At 42.7% G+C, this 24,000-nt stretch overlaps 1 protein-coding gene and 1 long non-coding RNA gene across 2 annotated transcripts in view; one reads left to right on the top strand and one right to left on the bottom strand.

Moving 5' to 3' along the window:
- Positions 1-5,536, bottom strand: part of ABCD3 (ATP binding cassette subfamily D member 3) — a 44,631-nt gene extending 39,095 nt beyond the window's left edge. The window contains exon 1 of the mRNA XM_075833183.1: positions 5,384-5,536. Within this exon, the coding sequence (XP_075689298.1) occupies positions 5,384-5,487 (104 nt within the window). The 5' untranslated portion in view covers positions 5,488-5,536. The remainder of the gene's footprint in view (positions 1-5,383) is intronic.
- Positions 5,537-5,617: 81 nt separating this feature from the next.
- Positions 5,618-23,738, top strand: LOC142657801 (uncharacterized). The gene is made up of 3 exons (XR_012849981.1): positions 5,618-5,955; positions 21,561-21,640; positions 23,326-23,738. It is a non-coding gene; the product is annotated as an uncharacterized LOC142657801 (long non-coding RNA).
- Positions 23,739-24,000: the final 262 nt, after the last annotated feature.

Here is a 24,000-nt window from a genome sequence, read left to right on the forward strand (position 1 = left end):
AGGCAAATGAGCGTTCATAAGGGCACAGGGCAACGATCATCGGCTGATCTGATCTTTTATGTGGCCAATAAAAGTCGCTAGTGGGCAGCACATCTCCCCGAGATGTGCTGCTGACATGACGCAAATGCATAGGGACAAACGATTGTAGTAACGATCATTCGACCCCATACATTACTGATCATTGCTCCTTGTGACAGAGCAATCCAGCACCGATCATTGTGCTGCATCGCCGATTATTTTCACGGCCAATATCAGACTGTCTAAAAGGACCTTTAGGCTCTGTTCATACTCGCGTTGGATTTTCTGTTCTCTCCACCATAGGAGCAGAACAACAAAAAAAGGGAAACAACGGACACCAGTGGCACCCGACCGAACCAATTGACTTTAATGTGTTCTGTTAGATTTTGTCAAGGCTTTGCCTCACCCTAACACTATAAAAAAATAGAGAGATACAATTAGTAATGCTTAAGAAACCTGTACGCCAGCTTATATTTATGTATGGTATCAGGTCCCCTTTAACCCTTAACGACTGCCCCCCGTCTTGACGGCAGGTGCTTGTCTACAGCGATGTCTTTTGGCGTCGTGGTAGAAGAGGCTGACGAGCGCTCGTGTGAGCGCTCATCCTCTAAGCAGGAGCTGTAACTTACAGCTCCTGATCTCAGAGCAGCCTGCTAAATACAACTGGGATCGCAAAACATTCCAACCCCAGCTGTTTAACTCTTTGATCGCCACAGTCCGTGACATGATCAAAGAAAACTCCCCTCTTTCATCTAGTTATCGGAAACCCGGAAAGGACCCCAGGACTGTCTGTTCAATTTGCCTGCTGTTAGGGCACCCTATGTACTGCCCTAACAGCAGCCTGTGTCATAGTGACAGAGTGTAATGTATTAGCATACAGGAGTATGCTAACACATTGTAAGTAAAAAATAAAAAAATAATTTATAAATAAAGTTATCCCTTAATGGGATTAAAAAAAGTAACAAAAAGATATAAAAAAGTCCCCCAAAAAACTGCCATTATTTTGCATAAAATATATTCTATTGCCCCTACATTACATAAAAACAAAAAACCTACACATATTCGTTATCTACACGACCGTAATAATCTGAAGAATTAAACAGGTTATTTAGTGTGAAACATGAAAAATACAAATTCTCCCGAATAAAACAAGGCCTCATACAGCCACGTCAATGAAAAAATAAAAAAAAGTTAAGGTTGCTGAAATGCAGAGAGGCAAAAACAGAAAAATGTATCTGGTCATTGAGGGGTTAAAAGATGACCCAATTTATCACCCGACAGCCTGCATTTATAACTTCAGGTTTCCTCAAGTCAACTGAAATGTTAGCACATAGTTCCTGCGTTACAATGTATTAGTGACGTCACACGCACAGGATTGGAAGTGTGTTGACAGTGACAGTTCCTCATGGTTGTTGGTAGATGACACTTTGGCCCTTTTCAGGTGAACGTTGGAAAACTCATCTGTTTCATCAGGAAAAAACTGATCATTTTCCATCCGAGTGGTAACAGTATGGTCCCTAAATGCGTTCCGTTTGTCCACTTTTTAGGTTCGGTCCTGGTTTCTTTTCAGCATATCTTAGCAACCCATCCAAGAAAAACAGACCGCATTCGGATGGCTTCTGGGTGCTGCCTGATTTTTTTTCACTGACCCATTGATTGGAATGGGTGAGTATAGTGCGAGAGTGAGACCAAAGAAGTGCATGCTGGGACTTTTTCAGCATGGACCAATGGTATGTGCGGAAAAAGTTGGCCCATTGATCTTAATGTCCGTGAGCTGTCAGTTCATGAACAACGCTTGTCTGAATAAGCCCTTAATGGTATGTTCACGGACCACACACTGAAATCCTCATCAAATCCACTGACATTCTGCATCCATTGCAAGTGAATAGGTTATTTTCTACCCGATTCACATGCAACAGAAAAGACCCCTGTGAAATAACGGCCACACTGCGAATATTAAAATCTGCTCATTATTTGCGCAGATTATGCATGGAAAAGCTGCAGATTATCCCCACTGGACTACAATAGGGCTAATCCTCATGCGGATCCGCTGGCACATCCACGATATCTGGCGAGGATTCTTTTAAAAATCCACGTCAGATTTGCCCAGGTCAAGTCTTGAATGCGTGAACATAGCCTAAGGGTTCTGTCCACTCAGAATCAGTTGTGATCATAAAAAGGAGCGCCTCATGTTAAGCAAGTCTCTATTTAGGGTCTGTTCACACTTACGTCATGCTTTCTGTTTTTACAGGAGCCGTGTCGAATACGTAGGATCCGCTGTGATCGGTTATGACAGATCTGTCTTTTCTCCTTTGACTTATAATGGATCAGTCATTTTTCCGTCAGGTAATAGGATTTTTTTTTTTTTGCTGGATACAATACTGCAGCATGCCAAGTTATTTTGACCGTCAAAAAGCAACTAAAGCTTGACAGAAAAGAAGGGAAGTGTGAACAGAGCTGTATATGTGGCCCCCGTAGTGAGATCTTTGGTACGGTGTTGAGATGCTGTGCATTGTTCACACACACATTGCCATACCACAATCTATATATTGCTTGTATAGACATGTTCAGTACATGCACATAGACTGCAATATGGAGGTAGGTGCAGCTATTTCACATACAGGTGTCCAGGCAGGGCACTTTAATACACATTTGTAAGGAAGTATTTTTATTTTTAGACCAGTCAACATTTTATTTTATGTTGGGCACAGAACTACCGTCCAGTCAGTGCCGGAAGTACAGAGTGTCGTTCGGCACCTTTGTCGTTTCGTACTAACATATACTCGGTAGGTCAGCAAGACGTAGGGGACCAAAGGAAGGCAATAGGTCTGCAGGATCAGACGACTTGGTATGTTTAGGGTCTGTTACCATGAAAACATATGGGCTTGTTTGGGAACTTGCGGCTGGTCACACATCATGAGCAATGTATCATTTATACCGCGTCACTCGGAAAATCGTAGCAAATTATGCAAATTGAACGAGACCTGTAAACACAAAATATATATATATATATATATATATATATATATATATATATATAGTGTTTAACTGACAACATTTGCGTGTCGTTATACCAGCCCCTTTGCATATTGGAGGATGACAATATCGGTCACCACTGTGCCATAGTCGCAGGGCAACACATTCAGGCCATATACATGAAATACACATCGTCCAAAAAGCAAATATTTTACGTCTAATATCAGCAATAGAGAAGAATCGCGCACAAACATACACTGAACAGGTGGAAATCACGGATTTTCACAATCGTATACATCTAGTTGAGCAGCCATAGAGTCGAGGGCCTTAGTGGACTGTTTCCATGAAATAATATTATGATCCATTCGGTTCTGAGCCATCGTAGCAATTATTGTAATTAATTATAAACTCACAAATAAATGAAACTACATCATAAATATGTTCTACACGACTAGACGTCTCCATGAGAATCGGGGTACATGGGGTCAAGTGGGGCCATCTTAACACACGCTACAGAAGGACAATTACAAACGTTGTCCGGTTCCAGCAAATGAATGTTGTTTTTTGCATAATTAAAGGTTATACAATTTTCCAATATCCTTTCTGCATTAATTCCACACAGTTTTCAAGATTTCTGCTTGTCTTTATTCGGTAGAAACATTCATTGTTTACTTCCAGTGGATAAAATTCTGTCCTGGTCATGTGATAGAAAAACAGGTGCACGGATCGTTACAGTTATAGTAAGTGTATCAGAGCTGTGTCTTCTAATGATCCCAGCACCTGTGTGTCCATCACATGACCGTGGACAGGATTTTATTAGTTGGAAGTAAACAATGAAGATTCTTACAGAATAACAACAAGCAGAGATCTTGAAAACCATGAGGAATTAATGCAGAAAGTGTATTGGAAAATTGTCTAACTTTTATTTATACAAAAAAATAACTAACTTTCTAAATCTAGAACAGCCCCTTTAGGTTGTCCGGAGGATGTAGAAGCGGTTTCATAAAAGGTTTTCCGGTTTTATGTAAATAAAGCTTAGTAATTGTACAAAACAATTTGTGATGAAATTCCACACCATTGTCAAGCTCTGCTTGCCATCAATGAATGGGAACCTACTTGTCCACATCCAGATTTTAAAAACCTATACACTATGGACTGTTGAAAGTTTGTTACAAATGTATCCAGTCTAGGAAATACTCGGAGCTAATCTGCCTGCATTGCACATGGATACATTCTACTCACATGGATACTGATAGCAATCCCAACAAAAGTGAGAGGTGCCTAGTCGGGATGCCATTCCATTCACTGACAGGAAGCACACATTTTTAAAAATAGTTAGAAATTGAAGGACAAAAGTATAATAGAGAGTTGCATTACTCTATTATACAATGACGATGTTTTATTAACATTAAACCGGAAAACTTCTCTAAGGCGCACAAAGATAAGTAGGACACCGTACACGATGCAAGATTATTGGATACAGGAGGCTAAAAGATACAAAGGTCACAATGATGAATTATTCACGACTCATCGAACCAGGGGAGGAAGGGCCTCATTGTAAAGTCAGAGGCGGCCGGCCCTCCCTGTAAATGGCCCTACACTATGCAGATGTCCCCAGTCCTCAACTGGCAACCACCCTGTATACCCTGTGCCACTTTACCAACACCTAATTACAGTTAGGCTAGGATCACATGGTGCGGTTTGTTTGTTTGTTTTTTTCCTGCTTTGTTTTGGTAAATACAATCCCATGTCTCAATGGAAGTTCAACCAAAACAAGAAAACACAACAAAAACGCACCATGTGAACCCAGCCTCCAAGTCATCCTCTTCTGTCAAGTCTTTACAAATTCTACTCCTTTTACGAGTTGCATCTGTTTCTTGGAAAGCTGGGTGACAATTAATATATACGTCCACCATCAGCTCGGTTATTAGACATCTCAGTTATGGAGCGCTCTATCACCCACTACGATATCGCTGCAGATATAGACTGATTTGCCGTTCCGGATACTAGGAAAGCTGGATGAACTGTCATGGCAGCCATATTGATTACTACAGGATTTATGAGAAACAAATATAACTAAAGCAGCTGAAAAGTACAAACAAGTAGACAACAGATGAGAACAAAAAGGACGTATATTTACTGCAGGGGGGGGGGGGTTCAAGTATAGGGAGTACTACATTTATACACTATAGATCAGAGATGGTGCAGGAGAACCATATATATATATATATATATATATATATATATGCAGCCGCGGAGGAGCAGCATGGGTCTCAGGTGTCTCAATGACACAGGCAAAACACACTGTTCGGCCTGAGCCGGCTTTGTGCCCCTGGCTGTCAGTCACCCTGCACCTCCTCTCACACCTCCCCTTCCCCGGTGCTCTCACCCGCTCGCTCCCCTCCGCTTGTTGAGCAGGTACAGCAGGACGAGCGCCGCCCCGGCCGCCGAGGAGTTGCGGACAGTCAGGTACTTGCTGTACACCGGCGCCATGGTCGCTGTCAGGAGAGGAGGAGGAGGGGCTGCCGGCCGAGGAGCTGCAGCATGCCGGGAACGTCGCTAGGCTCCGCCCCCGTCTCGCCCACCGTGTCATCACCATGGTAACAGCGTGGCGCCGCCATCGTTCAGGCCGGGCACTGCGGCCTATACATTGTTGTGTATTGTGAATTCTTCTCGGCCTGTCATTTATAGTACAACAACATGCAGTGTCTCCTAATATAGAGCAGCGCTCTGCAACCTGTGCCAGGCCTTCTCTTGTGGAACTACATATTCCAGCATGCTGTCAGGGCTGGATGGGAGTTGTAGTAGAGAGCTAGTTGTTGGATACCTCTGCTATGGAGGTACTAGAAATTTAAAATCTGCTTTACGGAGATATGGAAGCTGCAGTGTGATACCTACATGACACCCGGACATTGGATTTACTGTGGCTGTAGATACTCCATAAGTGCCACATACAACGACGTAAGTGCCACAGATACCCCAACAGTGCCACATGCTCCCATAAGTGTCACATGCTCCAATAAGTGCCACAGATACTCCATAAGTACCACCAATACCCATATAAGTGCCACAGATACCCCTTAAATGGAACAGATACCCCATAAATGCAACAGATAACCACATAAGTTCCACAGATACCCACATAAGCGACTCATGTAACCCCATAAATGCTACAGATGTTCCCCTTTCCAAATCTCCCCGGGTACTCAACAAAACCTCTGTTCTCAGTAAAGAGGTGGCTACGCATGCCTGGTCACTCTCCATTAGGGCTAATGCCCTGTGCACACAACCTGTATGGCTCCTTTAATAATACAGTAAAGCCGTACAGCTTCCGTGTACAGCCGCACACTTTTTTTTAACGTAGCAAAATTATTAAAACATTAAAAAACTATATCAATTTGCTATTGTAACAACCCGAGTTATTATGTTATTTATACCAGACGGTAAACAGTAAATTTAGGACGCAAAAAAAGATTGGTGGAATTTCTGGGGTTTATTTTCCATTAAGACCTCATGCACACGACCGTAGACATGTGCACAGCCGTGATTTTCGGGTCGGCCGGCCACGGAGTGTCACCCGCGAGCCGCCCGCAAATCGCGGGCCGCGCACATGGTCACGTCCATTATTTTCTATGAGCCTGGACCGCAGAACACGGCCGTAATAAGACATGCCCGTTCTTTCTGCAGTTCAGGCTCCTGGGCCATGCACGGACCATGGAAACCACGGTCGTGTGCCTGGCTCCATAGAAATGAATGTGGCCGCAATTCTCCCGTGGATTTTCGGGGGAATTGCGGCCGCAAAAGCACGTTCATGTGCATGGTAACTAACCCTTCAAAAAAAAGGGAATAAAAGTTATTCAATAAATGATATTTACCCCAATAGTGTGCCATTAAAAAAAAATACAACCTGTCCCGCAAAAAACAAACCCTCCTATGGCTATGTCTAAGAAAAAATATAAAAGTTATGGCTTTTGTAATATGACATTGAAAAAATGGAAACAAAATCGCTTGGTTAATTAGGCTGTCACTAAAGGGTTAAAAAGAAACATTCATTGTAGGCCCACATGCGTATAGCTGCTGGGCCTGTGGCAGCTTTAGAGTTAAATTTATTAGGGCTCGGCAAAGGATTGTTTGTTAGGGTATGTTCACACGCATTATTTACGGACGTAATTCTGGCGTTTTACGCCTGGAATTACGGCCGAAAATACGGCTTGAAAGCGTCAGCAAACATCTGCCCATTCATTTGAATGGGTTTTACGATGTTCTGTGCAGACGGCATTTTTTTTACGCGCCGCTGTCAAAAGTCGGCGCGTAAAAAAGACGCCCGCGTCAAAGAAGTGCCTGTCACTTCTTGGGGCGGAATTGGAGCCGTTTCCATTGACTCCATAGAAAAACAGCTATTGCGTCCGTAATGGACGCTGCGAAAAACGCCTGCACATGCCATTACGGCTGAAATTCAGGAGCTGTTTTCGCCTGAAAACAGCTCCGTAATTTCAGGTGTATCGGACGTGTAAGTGTGAACATACCCTAAGAGCCTCACAGTAAATAGCCAATGGCATCTGCCTTATCCCCTTCCCGACCACCCCACGTAGATTAACGGGCTGCAATACTGGTCCTTGTGTCTGCAGCCCGTTAATCTACGTGTGTTCCTAACGGAGCGCACAAGCACTCCCCGCAGCCCGGCATCTCCCAGTACAGGCTGCTACTAGCAGCCTTACCACTGGGGGAAAACATCGGTTCGTAATTACAGCCCGTAATTACGGGCCCATAGACTTCTATTGGCCACGGGTACCTCCCCGTATGCTTACGGGAAGGTGCCCGTGCTGTTGAAAAATATAGAACATGTCCTATTTTAGGCCGTACGGCACGGGCAGGCCCATAGAAGTCTATGGGGCTCCTATAATTACGGGAGCGTTGCTAGGCGACGTCAGTATATAGTCACTGTCCAGGGTGCTAAAAGAGTTAAACGATCGGCAGTAACTCTTTCAGCACCCTGGACAGTGACTTCCGATCACAATATAGATCAACCTGTAAAAAAAAAAAGAAGTTCATACTTACCCAGAATTCCCTGCTTCTTCCTTCAGTCCGGCCTCCCGGGATGACGTTTCAGCCCATGTGACCGCTGCAGCCAATCACAGGCCAATCACAGGCTGCAGCGGTCACATGGACTGCCGCGTCATCCAGGGAGTTCGGACTGGATGTCAAGAGAGGGACTCGTCACCAAGACAACGGCCGGGTAAGTATGAATTTCTTTTACTTTTACCTCGGAAAGGGCTGCCCCTTCTCTCTATCCTGCACTGATAGAGAGAAGGGGCTGCCGATTAGTGCAGTGCAATTTTGCAGAGAAAACGTGCCCGTAAATAGGGGTGGAATACTGGTGACGCCGGACCCGTATTTACGGGCACGGGTCCGTAAATACTGGTGCAATACGGGTCGAATACGTGTGACCAAGGACCCGTATTTACGCCAGTATTTACAGGAGGAAAAAAATACGTTTGTGTGCATGAGGCCTCAGTGTGAAACTGACAGGCATAATACCCTGCAATACATAAGTATTGCAGGGTATTATAACAACGATCCAACAGTTGGATCTTTAAGTCCCTAGAGGGACTAAAAAAAAAAGTTTAAAAAAGTTACACAAAAATGTACAAAAGTAAAAAAGTTACATTTCAAAATAATAAAATTTAAAAATCGCCCTTTTTGCCTTATAAAGTCCTTTATCATTAGAAAAAAATGAACTATGTATAATTGGTATCGCCACGTCCGTAACGGCCTGAACTATAAAAATATTATGAAATTCATCCCGCACGGTGACCGCCATAAAAAAATAATAAAAAAACAATACCGGAATCGCTATTTTTAGTCACTTCAGCTCCCAAAAAATTGCATAAATAGGGATCAAAAAGTCGCATGTACCCAAAAATGGTACCAATAAAAACTACAGTTGTTCCGCAAAAAACAAAGCCCTCACTCGTCTTTCTTGATGGAAAAATAAAAATGTTGTGGCTCTTAGAATATGGCGACACAAAAACGAAATAATTTTTTTAAAACCGTGCAAACTCTGTAAAACCTAAAAAACCTATATACATATGGTATCGCTGTTATCGCATCGACCCGCAGAATAAATTAAATATGTCATTTATAGCGCACGGTGAACGCTGAAAAAAAAGCAATATACGTTTTGACGGCCTAATTACACTGAATTCAGAAAAAAACCCATGGGATCAAAATGCTCACTATACCCCTAGACAAATTATTTTTAGGGCTGTAGTTTCCAAAATGGGGTCACTTCAGGGGGGTGTCCACTGTTTTGGTCCCTCAGGGGCTTTGCAAATGCGACATGACACCCAAAAACCAATCCAGCAAACTTGAGCTCCAAAAGCCAAATAGCGCTCCTTCCCTTCTGAGCTCTGCTGTGTGTCCAAACAGCCATTTATAAATTTATAATTTCTAAGTTTTATTGGAAAAAATGTCGATTTTCATTTTTACGGACTAATTCCACAAAATTCAGCAAAAAACCTGTGGGGTTAAAATGCTCACTATAACCCTTGATGCATTCCTTGAGTGGTGTAGTTTGCCAAATGGTGTCTTTTTGGGTGTGCTTCCACTGTTTTGGCACTACAAGACCTCTTCAAACCTGACATGGTGCCTAAAATATATTCTAATAAAAAGGAGGCCTCAAAATTCTGTAGGTGCTCCTTTGCTTCTGAGGCCTGTGTATCAGTCCAGTAGCACACTAGGGCCACATGTGGGATATTTCTAAAAACTGCAGAATCTGGGCAATAAATATTGAGTTGCGTTTCTCTGGTAAAACCTTTTGTGTTACAGAAAAAATGGATTAAAATGGATTTTGCGACAAAATACATAAATTTGTACATTTCCCCTCCACTTTGCTTTTATTCCTGTGAAACACCTAAAGGGTTAAGAAACTTTCTAAATGCTGTTTTGAAAACTTTGAGGGGTGCAGTTTTTAAAATCGGGTGACTTATGTGGGTTTCTAATATATAAGGCACTCAAAGCCACTTCAGAACTGAACTGGTACCTATAAAAATAGGTTTTGGAAATTTGAGAAATTGCTGCTAAAGTTCTAAGCCGTGTAACGTCCTAGAAAAATAAAAGGATGTTCAAAAAATGATGGCAATCTAAAGTAGACATATGGGGGATGTTAACTAGTAACTATTTTGTGTGGTATTACCATCTGTTTTACAAGCAGATACATTTAAATTTAGAAAAATGCAAATTTTTGCAAATTTTCTCTAAAGTTTGGTGTTTTTCACAAACAAATACTGGTTTTATTGATCAAATTTTTCCACTAAGATAAAGTACAATATGTCACGAGAAAACAATCTCAGAATCGATTGCATGTCAGATTTGAAAAAATTGGCTGCGTCCACAGGGCCAAAACAGGCTCAGTCCTGATGGGGTTAAGCTGCAAAGCTATTGGCTGGGGGTATCAAAGGGGGGTCATGCAGTGACGCCTATGGGGCATAAAACCGGAGCTTCCTGCTATTTCTTGCTCTTTTGGCGGTAATCTGTCCTTCCCACCCAGCCCTTTTTGTATGGGTTGTTTCATACAAGTGTTATTCTACTTTTCTTTTTAACCCCTTCCCGACATTTGCCGTACATGTACGTCATGGAAAGTACTGACTTCCCGCATCTTGCCGTACATGTACGCCAAATGTTTGGGACCGGCTCAGAAGCTGAGCCGGTCCCATCATCACCGGATCTCAGCTGTATCTTACAGCTGACATCCGGCTGTAACGGCGGGGACCGAAATTAGCTTCGATCCCCGCCATTAACCCCTTAAGTGCAGCGCTCAAACGCGATCGCTGCACTTAAGGTGTTTGCAGCTCATCGGAACCCCAGTAATGAAATTGCCGGGGTTCCGGTGGCTGCAATGGCAACCGGAGGCCTAATACTGGCCTCCCGGTCTGCCTAGCACCGAAGCCGGTCAAGATCCGCCCGGCGGCGGAGCCTGATCGGCTTCCGTAGCTGTCGGCAAGATGGCGCCGGGTCAGGAGCTGATCCGGCGTCATCAGCGGTGGAAGTCAGCTGTACTGTACAGCTGACATCCACCTGTAACGGCAGGAACCGGAGCTAGCTCCGATCCCTGCCATTAACCCCTTCGATGCAGCAATCGAAAGCGATTGCTGCATCGTAGCGGTTACTAGCAGATCGCCAGCCCTGACAGGCAATCGGGACTGGCGACTGCTGTTATGGCAACAGGAGACACAATGGTCTCCTGCTCTGCCATTACGGAAGCCGATTTAGGCCCCGCCGGGAGGCGAAGCCTAATCGGCTTGCTGTCAGTGAATGACTGACAGATCTAATACATTGCACTACATAGGTAGTGCAATGTATTAGAAAAAAAAAAATCTGACCGTTGGAACTTCAAGTCCCCTAGTGGGACTTGAGAAAAAGTGTAAAAAAAGTATAAAAAAGTGTAAAAAAAAGTGCACAAAATAAAAGTTTGAAAACAGTAAAAGTTTCAAGTAATCAAATAAAACACAATCCCCCTTTTACTCTTATCAAGTCCTTTATTATTGAAAAATAATAATAAACCATATGTATTTGGTATCGCCACGACCGTAACGACCGGAGGTATCAAAATATTATATTATTTATTGCACGCGGTGAACAGCGTAAAAAAAAAACGTAAAAAACTTTACCAGAGTTTCTGTTTTTTGGTCACTTTGCCCTACAAATATTACAATAAAAAGTGATCAAAAAGTCGCACGTATCCAAAAATGGTACCTATAAAAACTATAGCTCGTCCCGCAAAAAACAAGCCCTAGTTTTTTTTTACCCCGTTATTATACCACCTGACTATGCCCCTTATATACTCCGCCCGGCTTACATATGCCCTACATTATAAACGGAAACACCAGTAAGACTCCAAACAAAACTACTACCAAGCAAAATCCACACTCCAAAAGCCAAATGGCATTTCCTCCCATCTGAACCCTATAGCGTCCCCAAACAGCAGTTTCCTTCCACATATATGGCATCGTCATACCCGGGAGAACCCTTTTAGCAATTTTTGGGGTGTGTGTCTCCAGTGGCATAAGCTGGGCACGACATATTTGCTACTGAATGGCATATCTAAGGAAAAATATAAATTTTTAATTTGCACCATCCACAGCGCATTCATTTATGGAAAAGATCTGTGGGGTGAAAATGCTCACTACACCCCTTAAAAATGCCTTGAGGGGTGCAGTTCCATAATGGGGTCACTTCCCAGGGGTTTATTTTTATTATTTCACATCTGAGCCTCTGCAGTTGTGAACCAATACTTTGTAAATCGCCAAATTAGGCCTCAATTTTACATGGTACCCCTTCACTCCTGAGCCTGGTTGAATGTCCAGGCAAGAGATTAGGGCCACATGTAGGGTGTTTCTAAAACCAGGAAACCTAGCATAATAATTAGAGAGCTGTCTTGTTATGGTGGCACAAGCCGGGCACCACATATTGTCCACATATCTGTGGAAAAAATCCAATTTTCACTCTGCAACATCAAGTTCACACTAATTTCTACAAAACACCTGCAGGGTTAACATGCTCACTACACCCGTAGGTAAAAGCATTGAGGGGTGTAGTTTCCAAAATGGGGTCACTTCTGGGGGGTTTCCACTGTTTTGGGCCCACAGGCGCCCAAAAACCAATCCAGCAACATCTGCACTCCAAATGGCGGTCCTTCCCTTCTGAGCCCTGCCGTGTGCCCAAACAGCAGTTTATGACCACATATGGGGTATTGCCGTACTCGGTAGAAATTGCTTTACAAATGTTGGGTTCTTTTTTTCCTTTATTTGTTGCGAAAATGAAAAAATTTGCGCTAAAGCTATGTCTTATTGAAGAAAAAGTATTGTTTTTATTTTCACTGCCCAATTCTAATAAATTCTATGAAACATCTGTGGGGTCAAAATGCTCACTACGCCCCTAGATGAATTCCTCAAGAGGTGTAGTTTCCTAAATGGTGTCACTTTTTGGGCGTTTTCATTGTTTTTTCCCCTCAGGGGCTTTGCAAATGTGACATGGCCGCCGCAAACCATTCCTGTTCAATGTGATCTCCAAAAGCCAAATAGCGCTCTTTCCCTTCTAAGCCAAGCCGTGTCTCCAAACAGCCGTTTATTACCACATGTGGGGTATTGTTTTACTCGGGAAAAATTGCTTTACAAATTTTGTGGTGCTTTTTCTCCTTCAGTCCTTGTGGAAATGAGTAAAAATAAGCTAAACCTACATTTTCTTTGAAAAAATGTTGATTTTTATTTTCAGGGCCTACTTCCAATAATTTCTGCAAAAAACCTGTGGGGTCAAAGAGCTCACTATACCCCTAGATAATTTCCTCAATGGGTGTAGTCTCCAAAATGGGGTCACTTGTGGGGGGTTTCCACTGTTTTGTCTCCTCAGGGACTTCGTAAATGTGACCTGGCCTCCGCAAACCATTCCTGCTAAACTTGAGCTCCAAAAGCCAAATAGCGCTCTTTCCCTTCTCAGCCCTGCCGTGTCTCCAAACAACCGTTTATTACCACATGTGGGGCATTGTTTTACTCGGGAGAGATTGGTTTACAAATTTTACGGTGCTTTTTCTCCTTCAGTCTTTGTGGAAATGAGAAAAAATTAGCTAAACCTACATTTTCTTTGAAAAAATTTAGATTGTCATTTTCAGGGCCTATTTCCAATAATTTATGCAAAAAACCTGTTGGGTCAAAACGCTCACTATACCCCTAGATAATTTCCTCAATGGGCGTAGTTTCCGAAATGGGGTCACTTGTGGGGGGTTTCCACTGTTTTGTCCCCTCAGGGGCTTTGTAAATGTGACATGGCCTCCGCAAACCATTCCTGCTAAATGTGAACTCCAAAAGCCAAATAGCGCTCTTTCCCTTCTCAGCCTCGCCGTGTCTCCAAACAACCGGTTATTACCACATGTGGGGTATTGTTTTACTCGGGAGAAATTGCTTTACAAATTTTACGGTGCTTTTTCTCCTTTTGTCTTTGTGAAAATGAGAAAAAAAATCGCTAAACCTACATTTTCTTTGAAGAAATGTTGATTTTAATTTTCACGGCCTACTTCTAATAATTTCTGTAAAAAAGCTGTGCGGTCAAAATGCTCACTGTACCCCTAGATAATTTCCTTGAGGTGTGTAGTTTCCCAGATGGGGTCACTTTTGGGGGATTTTGACTGTTTTGGCACCGCAAGAGCCCTTCAAACCTGACATGGTGCCTAAAATATATTCTAACAAAAATAAGGCCCCAAAATCCACTAGGTGCTCCTTTGCTTCTGAGGCCGGTGCTTCAGTCCAGTAGCACGCTACGGCCACATGTGGGATATTTCCTAAAACTGCAGAAACTGGGCAACAAATATTGAGTTGCATTTCTCTGGTAAAACCTTCTGTGTTATAAAAAAAATTGTACTAAAAATTTATTTCTGCAAAAAAATATGAAATTTTTAAAATTCACCTCTACATTGCTTTAATTCCTGTGACATGTGTAAAGGGTTAAGACATTTTCTAAATGCTGTTTTGAATACTTTGAGGGGTGAAGTTTTTAAAATGGGGTGACTTTTTGGGGGTTTCTAATATATAAGGCCCTCAAAGCCACTTCACAACTGAACTGGCCCCTGTAAAAATGGCCTTTTGAAATTTTCTTGAAAATGTGAGAAATTGCTGCTAAAGTTCTAAGCCTTGTGAGGTCATAGAAAAATAAAAGGATGTTCAAAAAACGATGCCAATCTAAAGTAGACATATGGGTGATGTTAATTAGAAACAATTTTGGGTGGTATAACTGCCTGTCTTACAAGCAGATACATTTAAATTGAGAAAAATGCTAATTTTTGCAATTTTTCGCTAAATTTTGGTGTTTTTCACAATTAAATACTGAACATATCGAGCAAATTTTGCCAGTAACATAAAGTCCAATGTGTCACGAGAAAACAATCTCAGAATCGCTTGGATAGGTGAAAGCATTCCGGAGTTATTACCACATAAAGTGACACATGTCAGATTTGAAAAGTGGCTAAAGAGGGAAGGGGTTAAAAGAAAGCCAAAAAAACAACACATAATAATAGAGATGATGTTACAAGAATTTTACACTTTTCCGATGTGCTTGTATTTGTTTGTTGTTTGTATATTGATTGTCACAGCTGGCGTTTTGTAAAGGAGGTCTATACCTACATGCCCACTTCTGTTAGTAGCCGGCATCCGGGTTATCCAACATCGGTTATACCAATCCTGTTTAAAAGTTGGAAGATGAAATGAATAATAAAAGCTGTGGCCGACCCCGAGTCAACCCACGTTGACTTGTTAACATTTAGGCCTGATTCACATGAACGTGTTAAACGTCCGTGGGACGGCCGTTGAAACAGCGGCGGTCCCACGGACCTATGTAATTCAATGTGGCCGTTCACACAGCCATTGTTTCAACAGATCGTGTGAAGGGTCCGTGCGAAAATAGGACATGTCCGTTCTTTTGACGCATCACGCATCCCTCCATAGACTCTCAACTATGGTGGATGCGTGACATCGCATCCCGCAGCGCTGAGCACGGATGCACCTCGGACGTGAAAAACTGCAGTTTGATGCGCAGCGCTCGTGTGAATCAGGCCTTGGGCTGAAAACCTGTCCTGATAATGTGCAGCTCACACAGGTACAGAGGTTATTTCAAGAGTGAGCTTTATTACAGAGTAATGAATGTAAGGGTATGTTCACACTCAGTGATTTCAGACGTAATTCAAGCGTTTTACGCTTCGAATTACGCCTGAAAAAACAGCTCCATTACACCTACAAACATCTGCGCATTGCTTGCAATGGGTTTAACGGTGTTCTGTTCCCACGAGGTGTAATTTTAGAAAGACGCCCGCAAAAAAGAAGTGCATGTCACTTCTTGGGACGTTTTTGGAGCCGTTTTTCATTGACTCCATTGAAAAACAGCTCCAATAACGTCTGTAAAATACGCAGCGAAAAACACGAGTTGCTACAATAACGTCTGAAAATCAGGAGCTGTTTTCGCCTGAAAACAGCTCCGTGTTTTCAGATGTTTTTGGTCAATGCGTGTGAACATACCCTAACTGTGTGAACAGCACAGCACTCAGAACAGGTTTTCAGACTCTGATTCACTGACAGCAATCAGAGATATTCAAAATTGTCATGTACTGATGCTGAATGTATACAAGTAAGTCTCAATTTTATAATAAGCTGCTTGAGCCAAAAAGTCACATTGTTTTCCCCATTAGGCCAAGTTCACACAGGGCGGATACGCTGCATACGCAGCGTATCCACCCTGGACCCCGCAGGGAATTCCACCTGAAAACCCGCACCAAGTTGTTGTACAGTCCTTTTGGGCAGAATGTCCGCTGCGGAAAACAGCATGTTAAAAAAACAAACAAAAAAACCTGTATACTTACCCATAGTCATGATGACGCGTCCCTCTAATGTCCTGCAGCCCTACCTGCTGGGATGAAGTTTTATTCCATGTAACCGCTGCAGCTTGTGATTTAAATGTCATCTCAGGAGGCTGGCTTGGAGGGAGAAGCATAGAGATCTGGGTAAGTATAATCTTTTTTTCTTCTTTTTTTCTGAATTGCGATTTTTGCGGCGGAATCGCAGCTTTTTCGCCACAGAAATTGCAAAACCACTGATATTTGTTGTGGGTTTTACCTCCCCATTGAATTCAGTGGGGAAAACCAACAACAGAAAAGCAGAGATTCCGAAGCATAATTTGACATGCTGCGAATCTTAAAAAAAAAAAAAGCGCCACAGGTCAATTTATGAACGTTACTTAGCTACTGTATTACGCTGCAGATTTTCTGCAATTAAATCCGTTGCGTAAAAATCTCAGTGTCTACGCCTAGTGTAGACATACCCTTACAGTCTGTTTACTCTACACCAGGGGTCCACAACCTTTTTTGGTTCAAGGGCCACATTGTCAGACTCCCAGACTACCACTCCCATGGGCCGCAATACAACTTATCGGCGGGTGTTCTGGCCTGAGACATAGCGACAGTATATACCATAAATGTCTAATAGCTGGGGTTCCACTTCTAGGACTACCACTTACTGAAAGAATGGGGATCCCCTGCACCGCTGTTTGGCACTCTAGAGAGGAAGCGTCAAAGTGGGAACTCATAAGTACAGCTATCTCCACTGTAGTTTATAGGAGCTACTCCCATAAACTACAATGGAGAGATCCACATTCATGTGTAGCCACCTCTCTACCTCATCCTTTTCTTCTGAACAGAGAGGGGTCCACAAATATGAGGTTGCCAGAGGGGTTGCTAGTGGACTGCGCAGAATGGCATTGTGGGACACATGCGGCAATTGGGCTGCTGTCTGTGTACCCATGCTCTAGACCAGGGGTCTCAAGCACGCGGCCCCTGAGGCTGTTATCTGCAGCCCGCAGGACACGGAGCCGCTAGTATCGGCTCTGCTCCGGTACTCGGTGAAATCCATAACATCGCTGTCCATGAATGGACACGCGATGTCAGGGTCTTCCCCAGAGTGGAGTCCCAAGCATTGCGCTAGTATAGACTCTGCTCCGGGGCTCTGTGAAATCCCCGACACCGCTGTCCATATATGGACAGTTTTGTCAGGGTCTTCCCCAGCGCGGAGTCCCGGGAAGAGCGCTAGTATTGGCTCTGCTCCGGGACTCTGTGGAATTCCCTGACATCGCTGTCCATATATGGACAGTGTCACGGACACAGGGTATGTGGACCCACTAGGCCGCTCCGCCGTAGCGGGGAGGCAGCTGACCAGGTCACAGTCTATACGAAAGTCAATAGCAGACAGTAACGCTTGGGTACCTGAAATAGTCCGGACGGTGGCTGTGGCTTCAGCACGGATGGAGGCTGGTGCGGCAGGTCGCGCCAGACGTGGCGGGCAGTATCCGATGAAGCAGAAGACACTGGACGTGGCAGAAGGCACTGGACGTGGCAGAAGGCACTGGACGTGGCAGAAGACACTGGACGTGGCAGAAGACACTGGACGTGGCAGACGACACTGGACGTGGCAGACGACACTTGATGTGGCAGAAGACACTGGACGTGGCAGACGACACTTGACGTGGCAGAAGACACTTGACGTGGCAGAAGACACTACTCCAACGCAGGTAGGCACAGGAACTAGAACAATACGGAATACAGGAATGGGTAACAGGGCACGGGTAACAGCTGGAACGGGAAACACTAAGGGACCATTTGCGAGACAGACTGGGATAGACTAACAACACTCAGGCAAGGATCAGAAGGCCTGGGGCCTTCTTATAGACCAGGAAATCAGGGCAGTTGATGATGATGATGATGATGACGAATAATTTGTGCGCGCGCTGGCCCTTTGAGGCCGTGCGCGAGCGAGCGCGCGCACCCTACGGGACACCGCAGGACGGAGCGGAAGTGAGCGCTGGCGTCTCCTGGGAAGCAGACAGGGACCAGCGCTCACGGATCCATGGCTGCGGGCGTCGGGGGGGGGGGGGTGAGTAAACCCGACAGCCCGCGGCCATGGACGTTACAGACAGTTTTTGTCAGGGTCTTCCCCAGAGCGGAGTCCCGGGCAGAGCGCTAGCATAGGCTCTGCTCCGGGACTCTGTGGAATCCCTTGACAACGCTGTCCATGAATGGACACACGATGTCTGGGGCTTCCCCAGAGCCTGAGTCCCGGGCAGGGCGCTAGTATAGGTTCTGCTCTGGGACTCTGTGGAATTCCCTGACATCGCTGTCCATATATACTGTGCTCTAACCTAAAAAGTGTACAGATGACAAAACTGAATTGGGTGGTTTTCTATGATTTCTGGGACTATAGTAAAGATTTTTTTTTTTACGGTTATTTTAGTGTAATGGATTGTAGAAGTGTTGCATATTTGCTAGCAGTTAATTACCAATTATTTTTTTACATACAATATTTTTTAGGGGAATGATTGCAATATCGCGGGTAGCGTAGGTAAAAAAATAAATTTTATATTTTTAAATAACATATGGTATTTTAATGCAATGGTGAACAGAGCTTCATGCTGTTAAATTGATAAAATGTTATACCCATAATTCACTTCAGGGGGCGATGTTGTCCTGCAAAAAAATTACAGTAAATTCCCTCATGTCAGCAAACATGCACAATTAGAAAGCATTACTGTGTTTCACTTGCTAAAAGGTTTCTACGCACAGCAGGTTTTTATGATTATTAGTATTATAATTATAGTAATAAAAAACATAAATAATATGTTTCAATTTATGACATATTAGGGGTATTAGAGAGATATAAGAATTAGATCATTACATTAACCGGTTCAGGACCTGGCTATTTTGAATCTTAAAGGGGTTTTCCCATCAGGGACATTTATGAGATATCCACAGGCTACGTCATAAATGTCAGATAGATGCAGGTCCCAGCACCTATCTCTAGTACTGGGCCGCTTATACCCTGTTCTATCGCTCTGTTTTGCGGCTGAAGCGTGTGATTTCCAACCATGATGAAGAAAACAGCGTAGCTCGCTGAGCTATGCTGTTTCCGTAACTCCTATAGTAGTGAATGGCAGTTACGGAAGCAGCGTTATGTTTCCCTAACTACCATTCAGTTTTATGGGACATACGGAAACAGCGTAGCACAGTGAGCTACGCTGTTTTCTTCATGGTCGGTAATCACAAGCTTTAGCCGCAACACAGAGCGGTAGAACAGGGTTTAGGGGGCCCTGTCCCAGAGGTAGGTGCTGGTCCCAGAGGACCCGCATCTATCTGACATTTATGACATATCCTGCGGATATGTCATAAATGTCCCTGATGGGAAAACCCAGCATTGTTTAGCTATTTTTAGCACGCGTTAGTTATACGGCTATAACATTTTTACTTGTTGGGCTAGCCACGTGATTTTTGCAATGTATTTTTACTGTAGGCAATGCAGGTTTCTTTTTTCATCATTTTTATACAAATGCTTTTTGCTATTCTAGAATTTTTAGGTTTCAAGTTTGAAAATAATAGTTAAAATAAAGATGCTTTTTCACATTTTAGCTAATTTTTTTCTAGTAATAATATAGTTTTAACTTAAAATAGACCTTTTATTTGTGATCGTCATTGTCTACAGCAAATTTTGATATATTACATGTCTATTTTATGGGTAATTGGGTCAGGGCTAGCGTTACAACAATGATTGGCGTGGGTAACATTGTTTTTGGGTGGGTAATTTATGTGTATTTATAATTTAGTTTATTTGCACCTTATTTTACTGTTATTTTTTTTTATTATTATGTCCTGTCAATCAAAGCTCAAAAAAGACCTTTGGGGAACTTTATTTAAAAAAATTTTCCTTTTATACCATGTTTTTTTCACTGTGCAGCCCCAGTTACAGGGGAAATCAGCCCTGTTATAATGACTATTGTCACTGATAGGACTGTGCTGGATCTAGTTAGATCGAGCAGCAGACTGCCACTAACGGAATCCCGGCGATCATGTGAGCAGTCGCTACCTCTAATCTGTTCTCTATTCTCATTGATAGCTGTGTACAAGAAAACAGTAGACAGAAGCAGTCTCGGACTGCCGGGCATCAACATTTAGCTGCCGATCACTCGGGCAGCCAGTTACAGCCTGCACTGCAGATATACTATGGCGCGGGTTTTAAGGACATGGAACCGGGCGGTCCGGAACCAGTTTATGAAGTTAGATTCATTGTTTTCTAATTACTTGTAAGGCTGTGGCCACACTTGGCTGTCAATTTTCGCTTTGTCACGATTTTTACAAAAAAACACAAATTGACTGTGATGTGTGAACAAAGCCATGTCAGGCAAAGAAGAACCATGACCATCAATACTTCATCTCACATATATCCAGCTTTGAGAACCTCCAGAACCATTTACATAAATAATTAATTTTATAAGCTGAAAGTGTATCGTTGCAAAAAAATCACAATCACTCCTTATGATTATATTAGATGTAGCACAGCCAAAAATGGTGTGTCTAACTTGCGTTTTGAGGGTTTTTGTCCAACCTTACCCATACCTTTTGAACATGTTTCTTTTCGGTTTCCATGCCCGTCGAGTTGTAGTGCTCCCTTCTCACAGCATGCTGTCTCGCAGGCACAGAGCAAGAGAAACTCTGCAGCTGCATCCCCCTCCTCTGTGTTTTCTACTTGCTGTATTACTACTATATAGATTTTGTTTTAGGAACTAAGGAGACTTATAAAAATTTACAGAGTGCCTGAAAGGAGAATTACAGGCAGCTGGAAGGTGAGTAAAATGCCACTTTCCGTTGATGAGATATATTATAAAGTTTCATATATTCACATGAATTACTCAATTATATATATATATATATATATATATATATATATATATATATATATATATATATGCACTGTGTATATGTATATTTTATATATATATATATATATATATATTTCACATTTACTATACTTTAATCTTTTCCAATTCCTATTTTAACATATTCCATTTCTTAATCTGCGGTATGTTTATGGTTTGAGGGCAACTGATGCCCAGTGCATTGAGATTGCGCCCTGGCATTATGCTATTAAAGCCACTAGCTCGTTTTTTTGTAAACATTAAAATCTCCAGCCTACTGTTCTCTGCATCCACAGGACTAACAGTTCACCACACAGACTAGATTGGACAGAGTAGAAATACTCCAGTGAAAATTGCTGACAAGCCACTAGCCATGGTATCCTTTTCATATATATTGGCCCAAACAGTTAAAACACAATCCAGCAGCTTGCATTTCAAATGCCAGCACCATGTTGTATGGAGCCAGTGTTGAAACAAATTCTTTCTTTTCTGAGGGGTTTATAGCAGCTCTGAAACTCAGTACCATACAACAGGCATGAGGCCATTTCTGATTCTGTAGCTGCTGAATTGTACAAAAATAAGGGCCCGGGGTGTGTGTTGAGTTGAATCTGCTGATGCATCACACGGCAGCCTACAACAGTGGCTTTGCAGCAGTGGACAATACTATAATCCCTTTATAATATTAATCAAAGTGGAATAGGAAGTTTATCTATGTACTGGATAAACCAAACCATAAAAGTTTACTGTCTCATCAGCTGCTTCGGGCAAGTTATAGTTAAATGGCCAAGGATAATATGCTCAGGGAAGAGAGTATAAAAGCAGAAACCATGGAGCAGAAATCTAGCGTACATGTCATCTCTCTGGAGTATAATTAACTGGAGGTTATATCAGGTAATTACACTCACATACTATCATAACACAGCTTTATTGTCCCCTCAACAAACAAATATCTCTTTTTCCCATGGGCTCTTCCAGACAAGAACTTTTGCCGCATTCCGACTGTCCTTATGCAGAATAGAGCAAAGCCGGCCATAGATTTGAGTTCTGCTGACAATCTTATGTCTATGAAGCTGTCAAACAGGATTGGACAGGATGGATTTGTACCTGTCTGTACCAGTCTGCTTGTCAGTCCTGGAGATAAGTGGCACCAGGGGTGTCTGGCAGCTTATTATCTTCCTCTACTAAAATAAAGCTAACCATACATGCATCAGTTTGCCTCCAATTTGTCAAGTGTTCTAATACTTTATACCAGTGGGACACTAGTCATTAAAGAGCCATACGTTGCAATATATCTGCAAGGATTGGATGATTTTCACCATGGAAAATAATCTAAATTCTGATTAAAATGAAAGCTTTATAAATATGCTCGGCCAGAAGGGGTCCAGCACACCCTGGGCCCCTAGACTGAGCCCCAACTGCTACAGTATTTGCAGCATTGTTTTCTACTAATGCCTTCAGGCCCTTTTACTTGAGACAATGATGAGGCAGGCGAGCGTTCATATGAAAGCTCGTTCCCGATCATTGTACTGTGGAAACATGACAGCTATCATCCGATGAACGAGCAAACACTCGTTCATCAACTGATCTGCTAGTTTATGCAGCAATAAATATTATCGCTGTCGGCAGCACATCTCCCTATGTAAACAGGGAGCTGTGCTGCCAACATGATAGAAATGTATGGGGACAAACGATCGTAGTAACGATCACTCGTCCCCATACATAACCAAGCTTTGCTCCTTTTGAAAGGAGCAAATGAGCGCCGATCAATAAGCTGTCTCGTTAATCGGCCCTCGTTTTCCTGGCCCATATCGGGCTGTTTAATAGGACCTTTAGTCACCTTCAGCAGTAACAGACTGGTTGATGGTCACGACAAGGTCAGCATTTGTGCAAGGACTTGTTCACATATATCGGTCCTCCAGTCTCTTTTATGCACCATGCTGGAGGAAAATTCATGACAATGCTGACCCCATAGCTTTTTATGGGGTCAGTATTGTGTCCAGTGGCATCAATTGTAATGATGGACATTTTCCTGAACTTGAATTAAACGTTTCTCTTCATCAGACAGGTACACAGTTATAACCTGGGTTGTGTAAGGCTCAAGCAAATGATGAACTGAGGACCAATATGTTTATAACTACAGTCATTGTGCCTGGGTGTCTGCTGTCCTGTGCGTTCCAGTAAGAATATTTGTAGTGGAGTATCATCCCGCTCCCAGTATACTCGTGTACTGCAGATGGGACTTTCTACAAATGCCTATTAAAGAACATGTTCTATTATTCCACAGACTTTTACGACACAGAAACGTGTCTGTCAGCAGCATCCATCCTGATCCTAAATTAGTCTGTGTTATGTAATTATAGTAGGCAGTGATTATAAGGTAAGGAGTAATGCTATAAAATAATGTAATACAAGGCTTTAATCTTATCATGAGCCGCATTACGGGTATTTTCACAATGCATATTACATTCATTGGTTGGCAGTGTTTGTGTTAAAAAGATGGATCTATACTCATTAAGAACACAGATAAAAGGATTAATTTTACTGGCTTATAACACTAATGATTTAATATGCTGCAGTACACAGTTAATGATGCCATTTTCAATCAGTTCACACCTCAAAAAACATCCGGATTTTAATTATTACTTTGGTTATACAAGGTCTGATTCTCCATATGTAGGAGTGGCAACAATGAAAGGGTCACTAAAGTTAAAATACAACTTAGAGAAGTTGGATCAA

This window comes from Rhinoderma darwinii, chromosome 7 (assembly GCF_050947455.1).
Source record: "Rhinoderma darwinii isolate aRhiDar2 chromosome 7, aRhiDar2.hap1, whole genome shotgun sequence".
In the NCBI taxonomy this organism is placed as follows: Eukaryota; Metazoa; Chordata; class Amphibia; order Anura; family Rhinodermatidae; genus Rhinoderma; species Rhinoderma darwinii.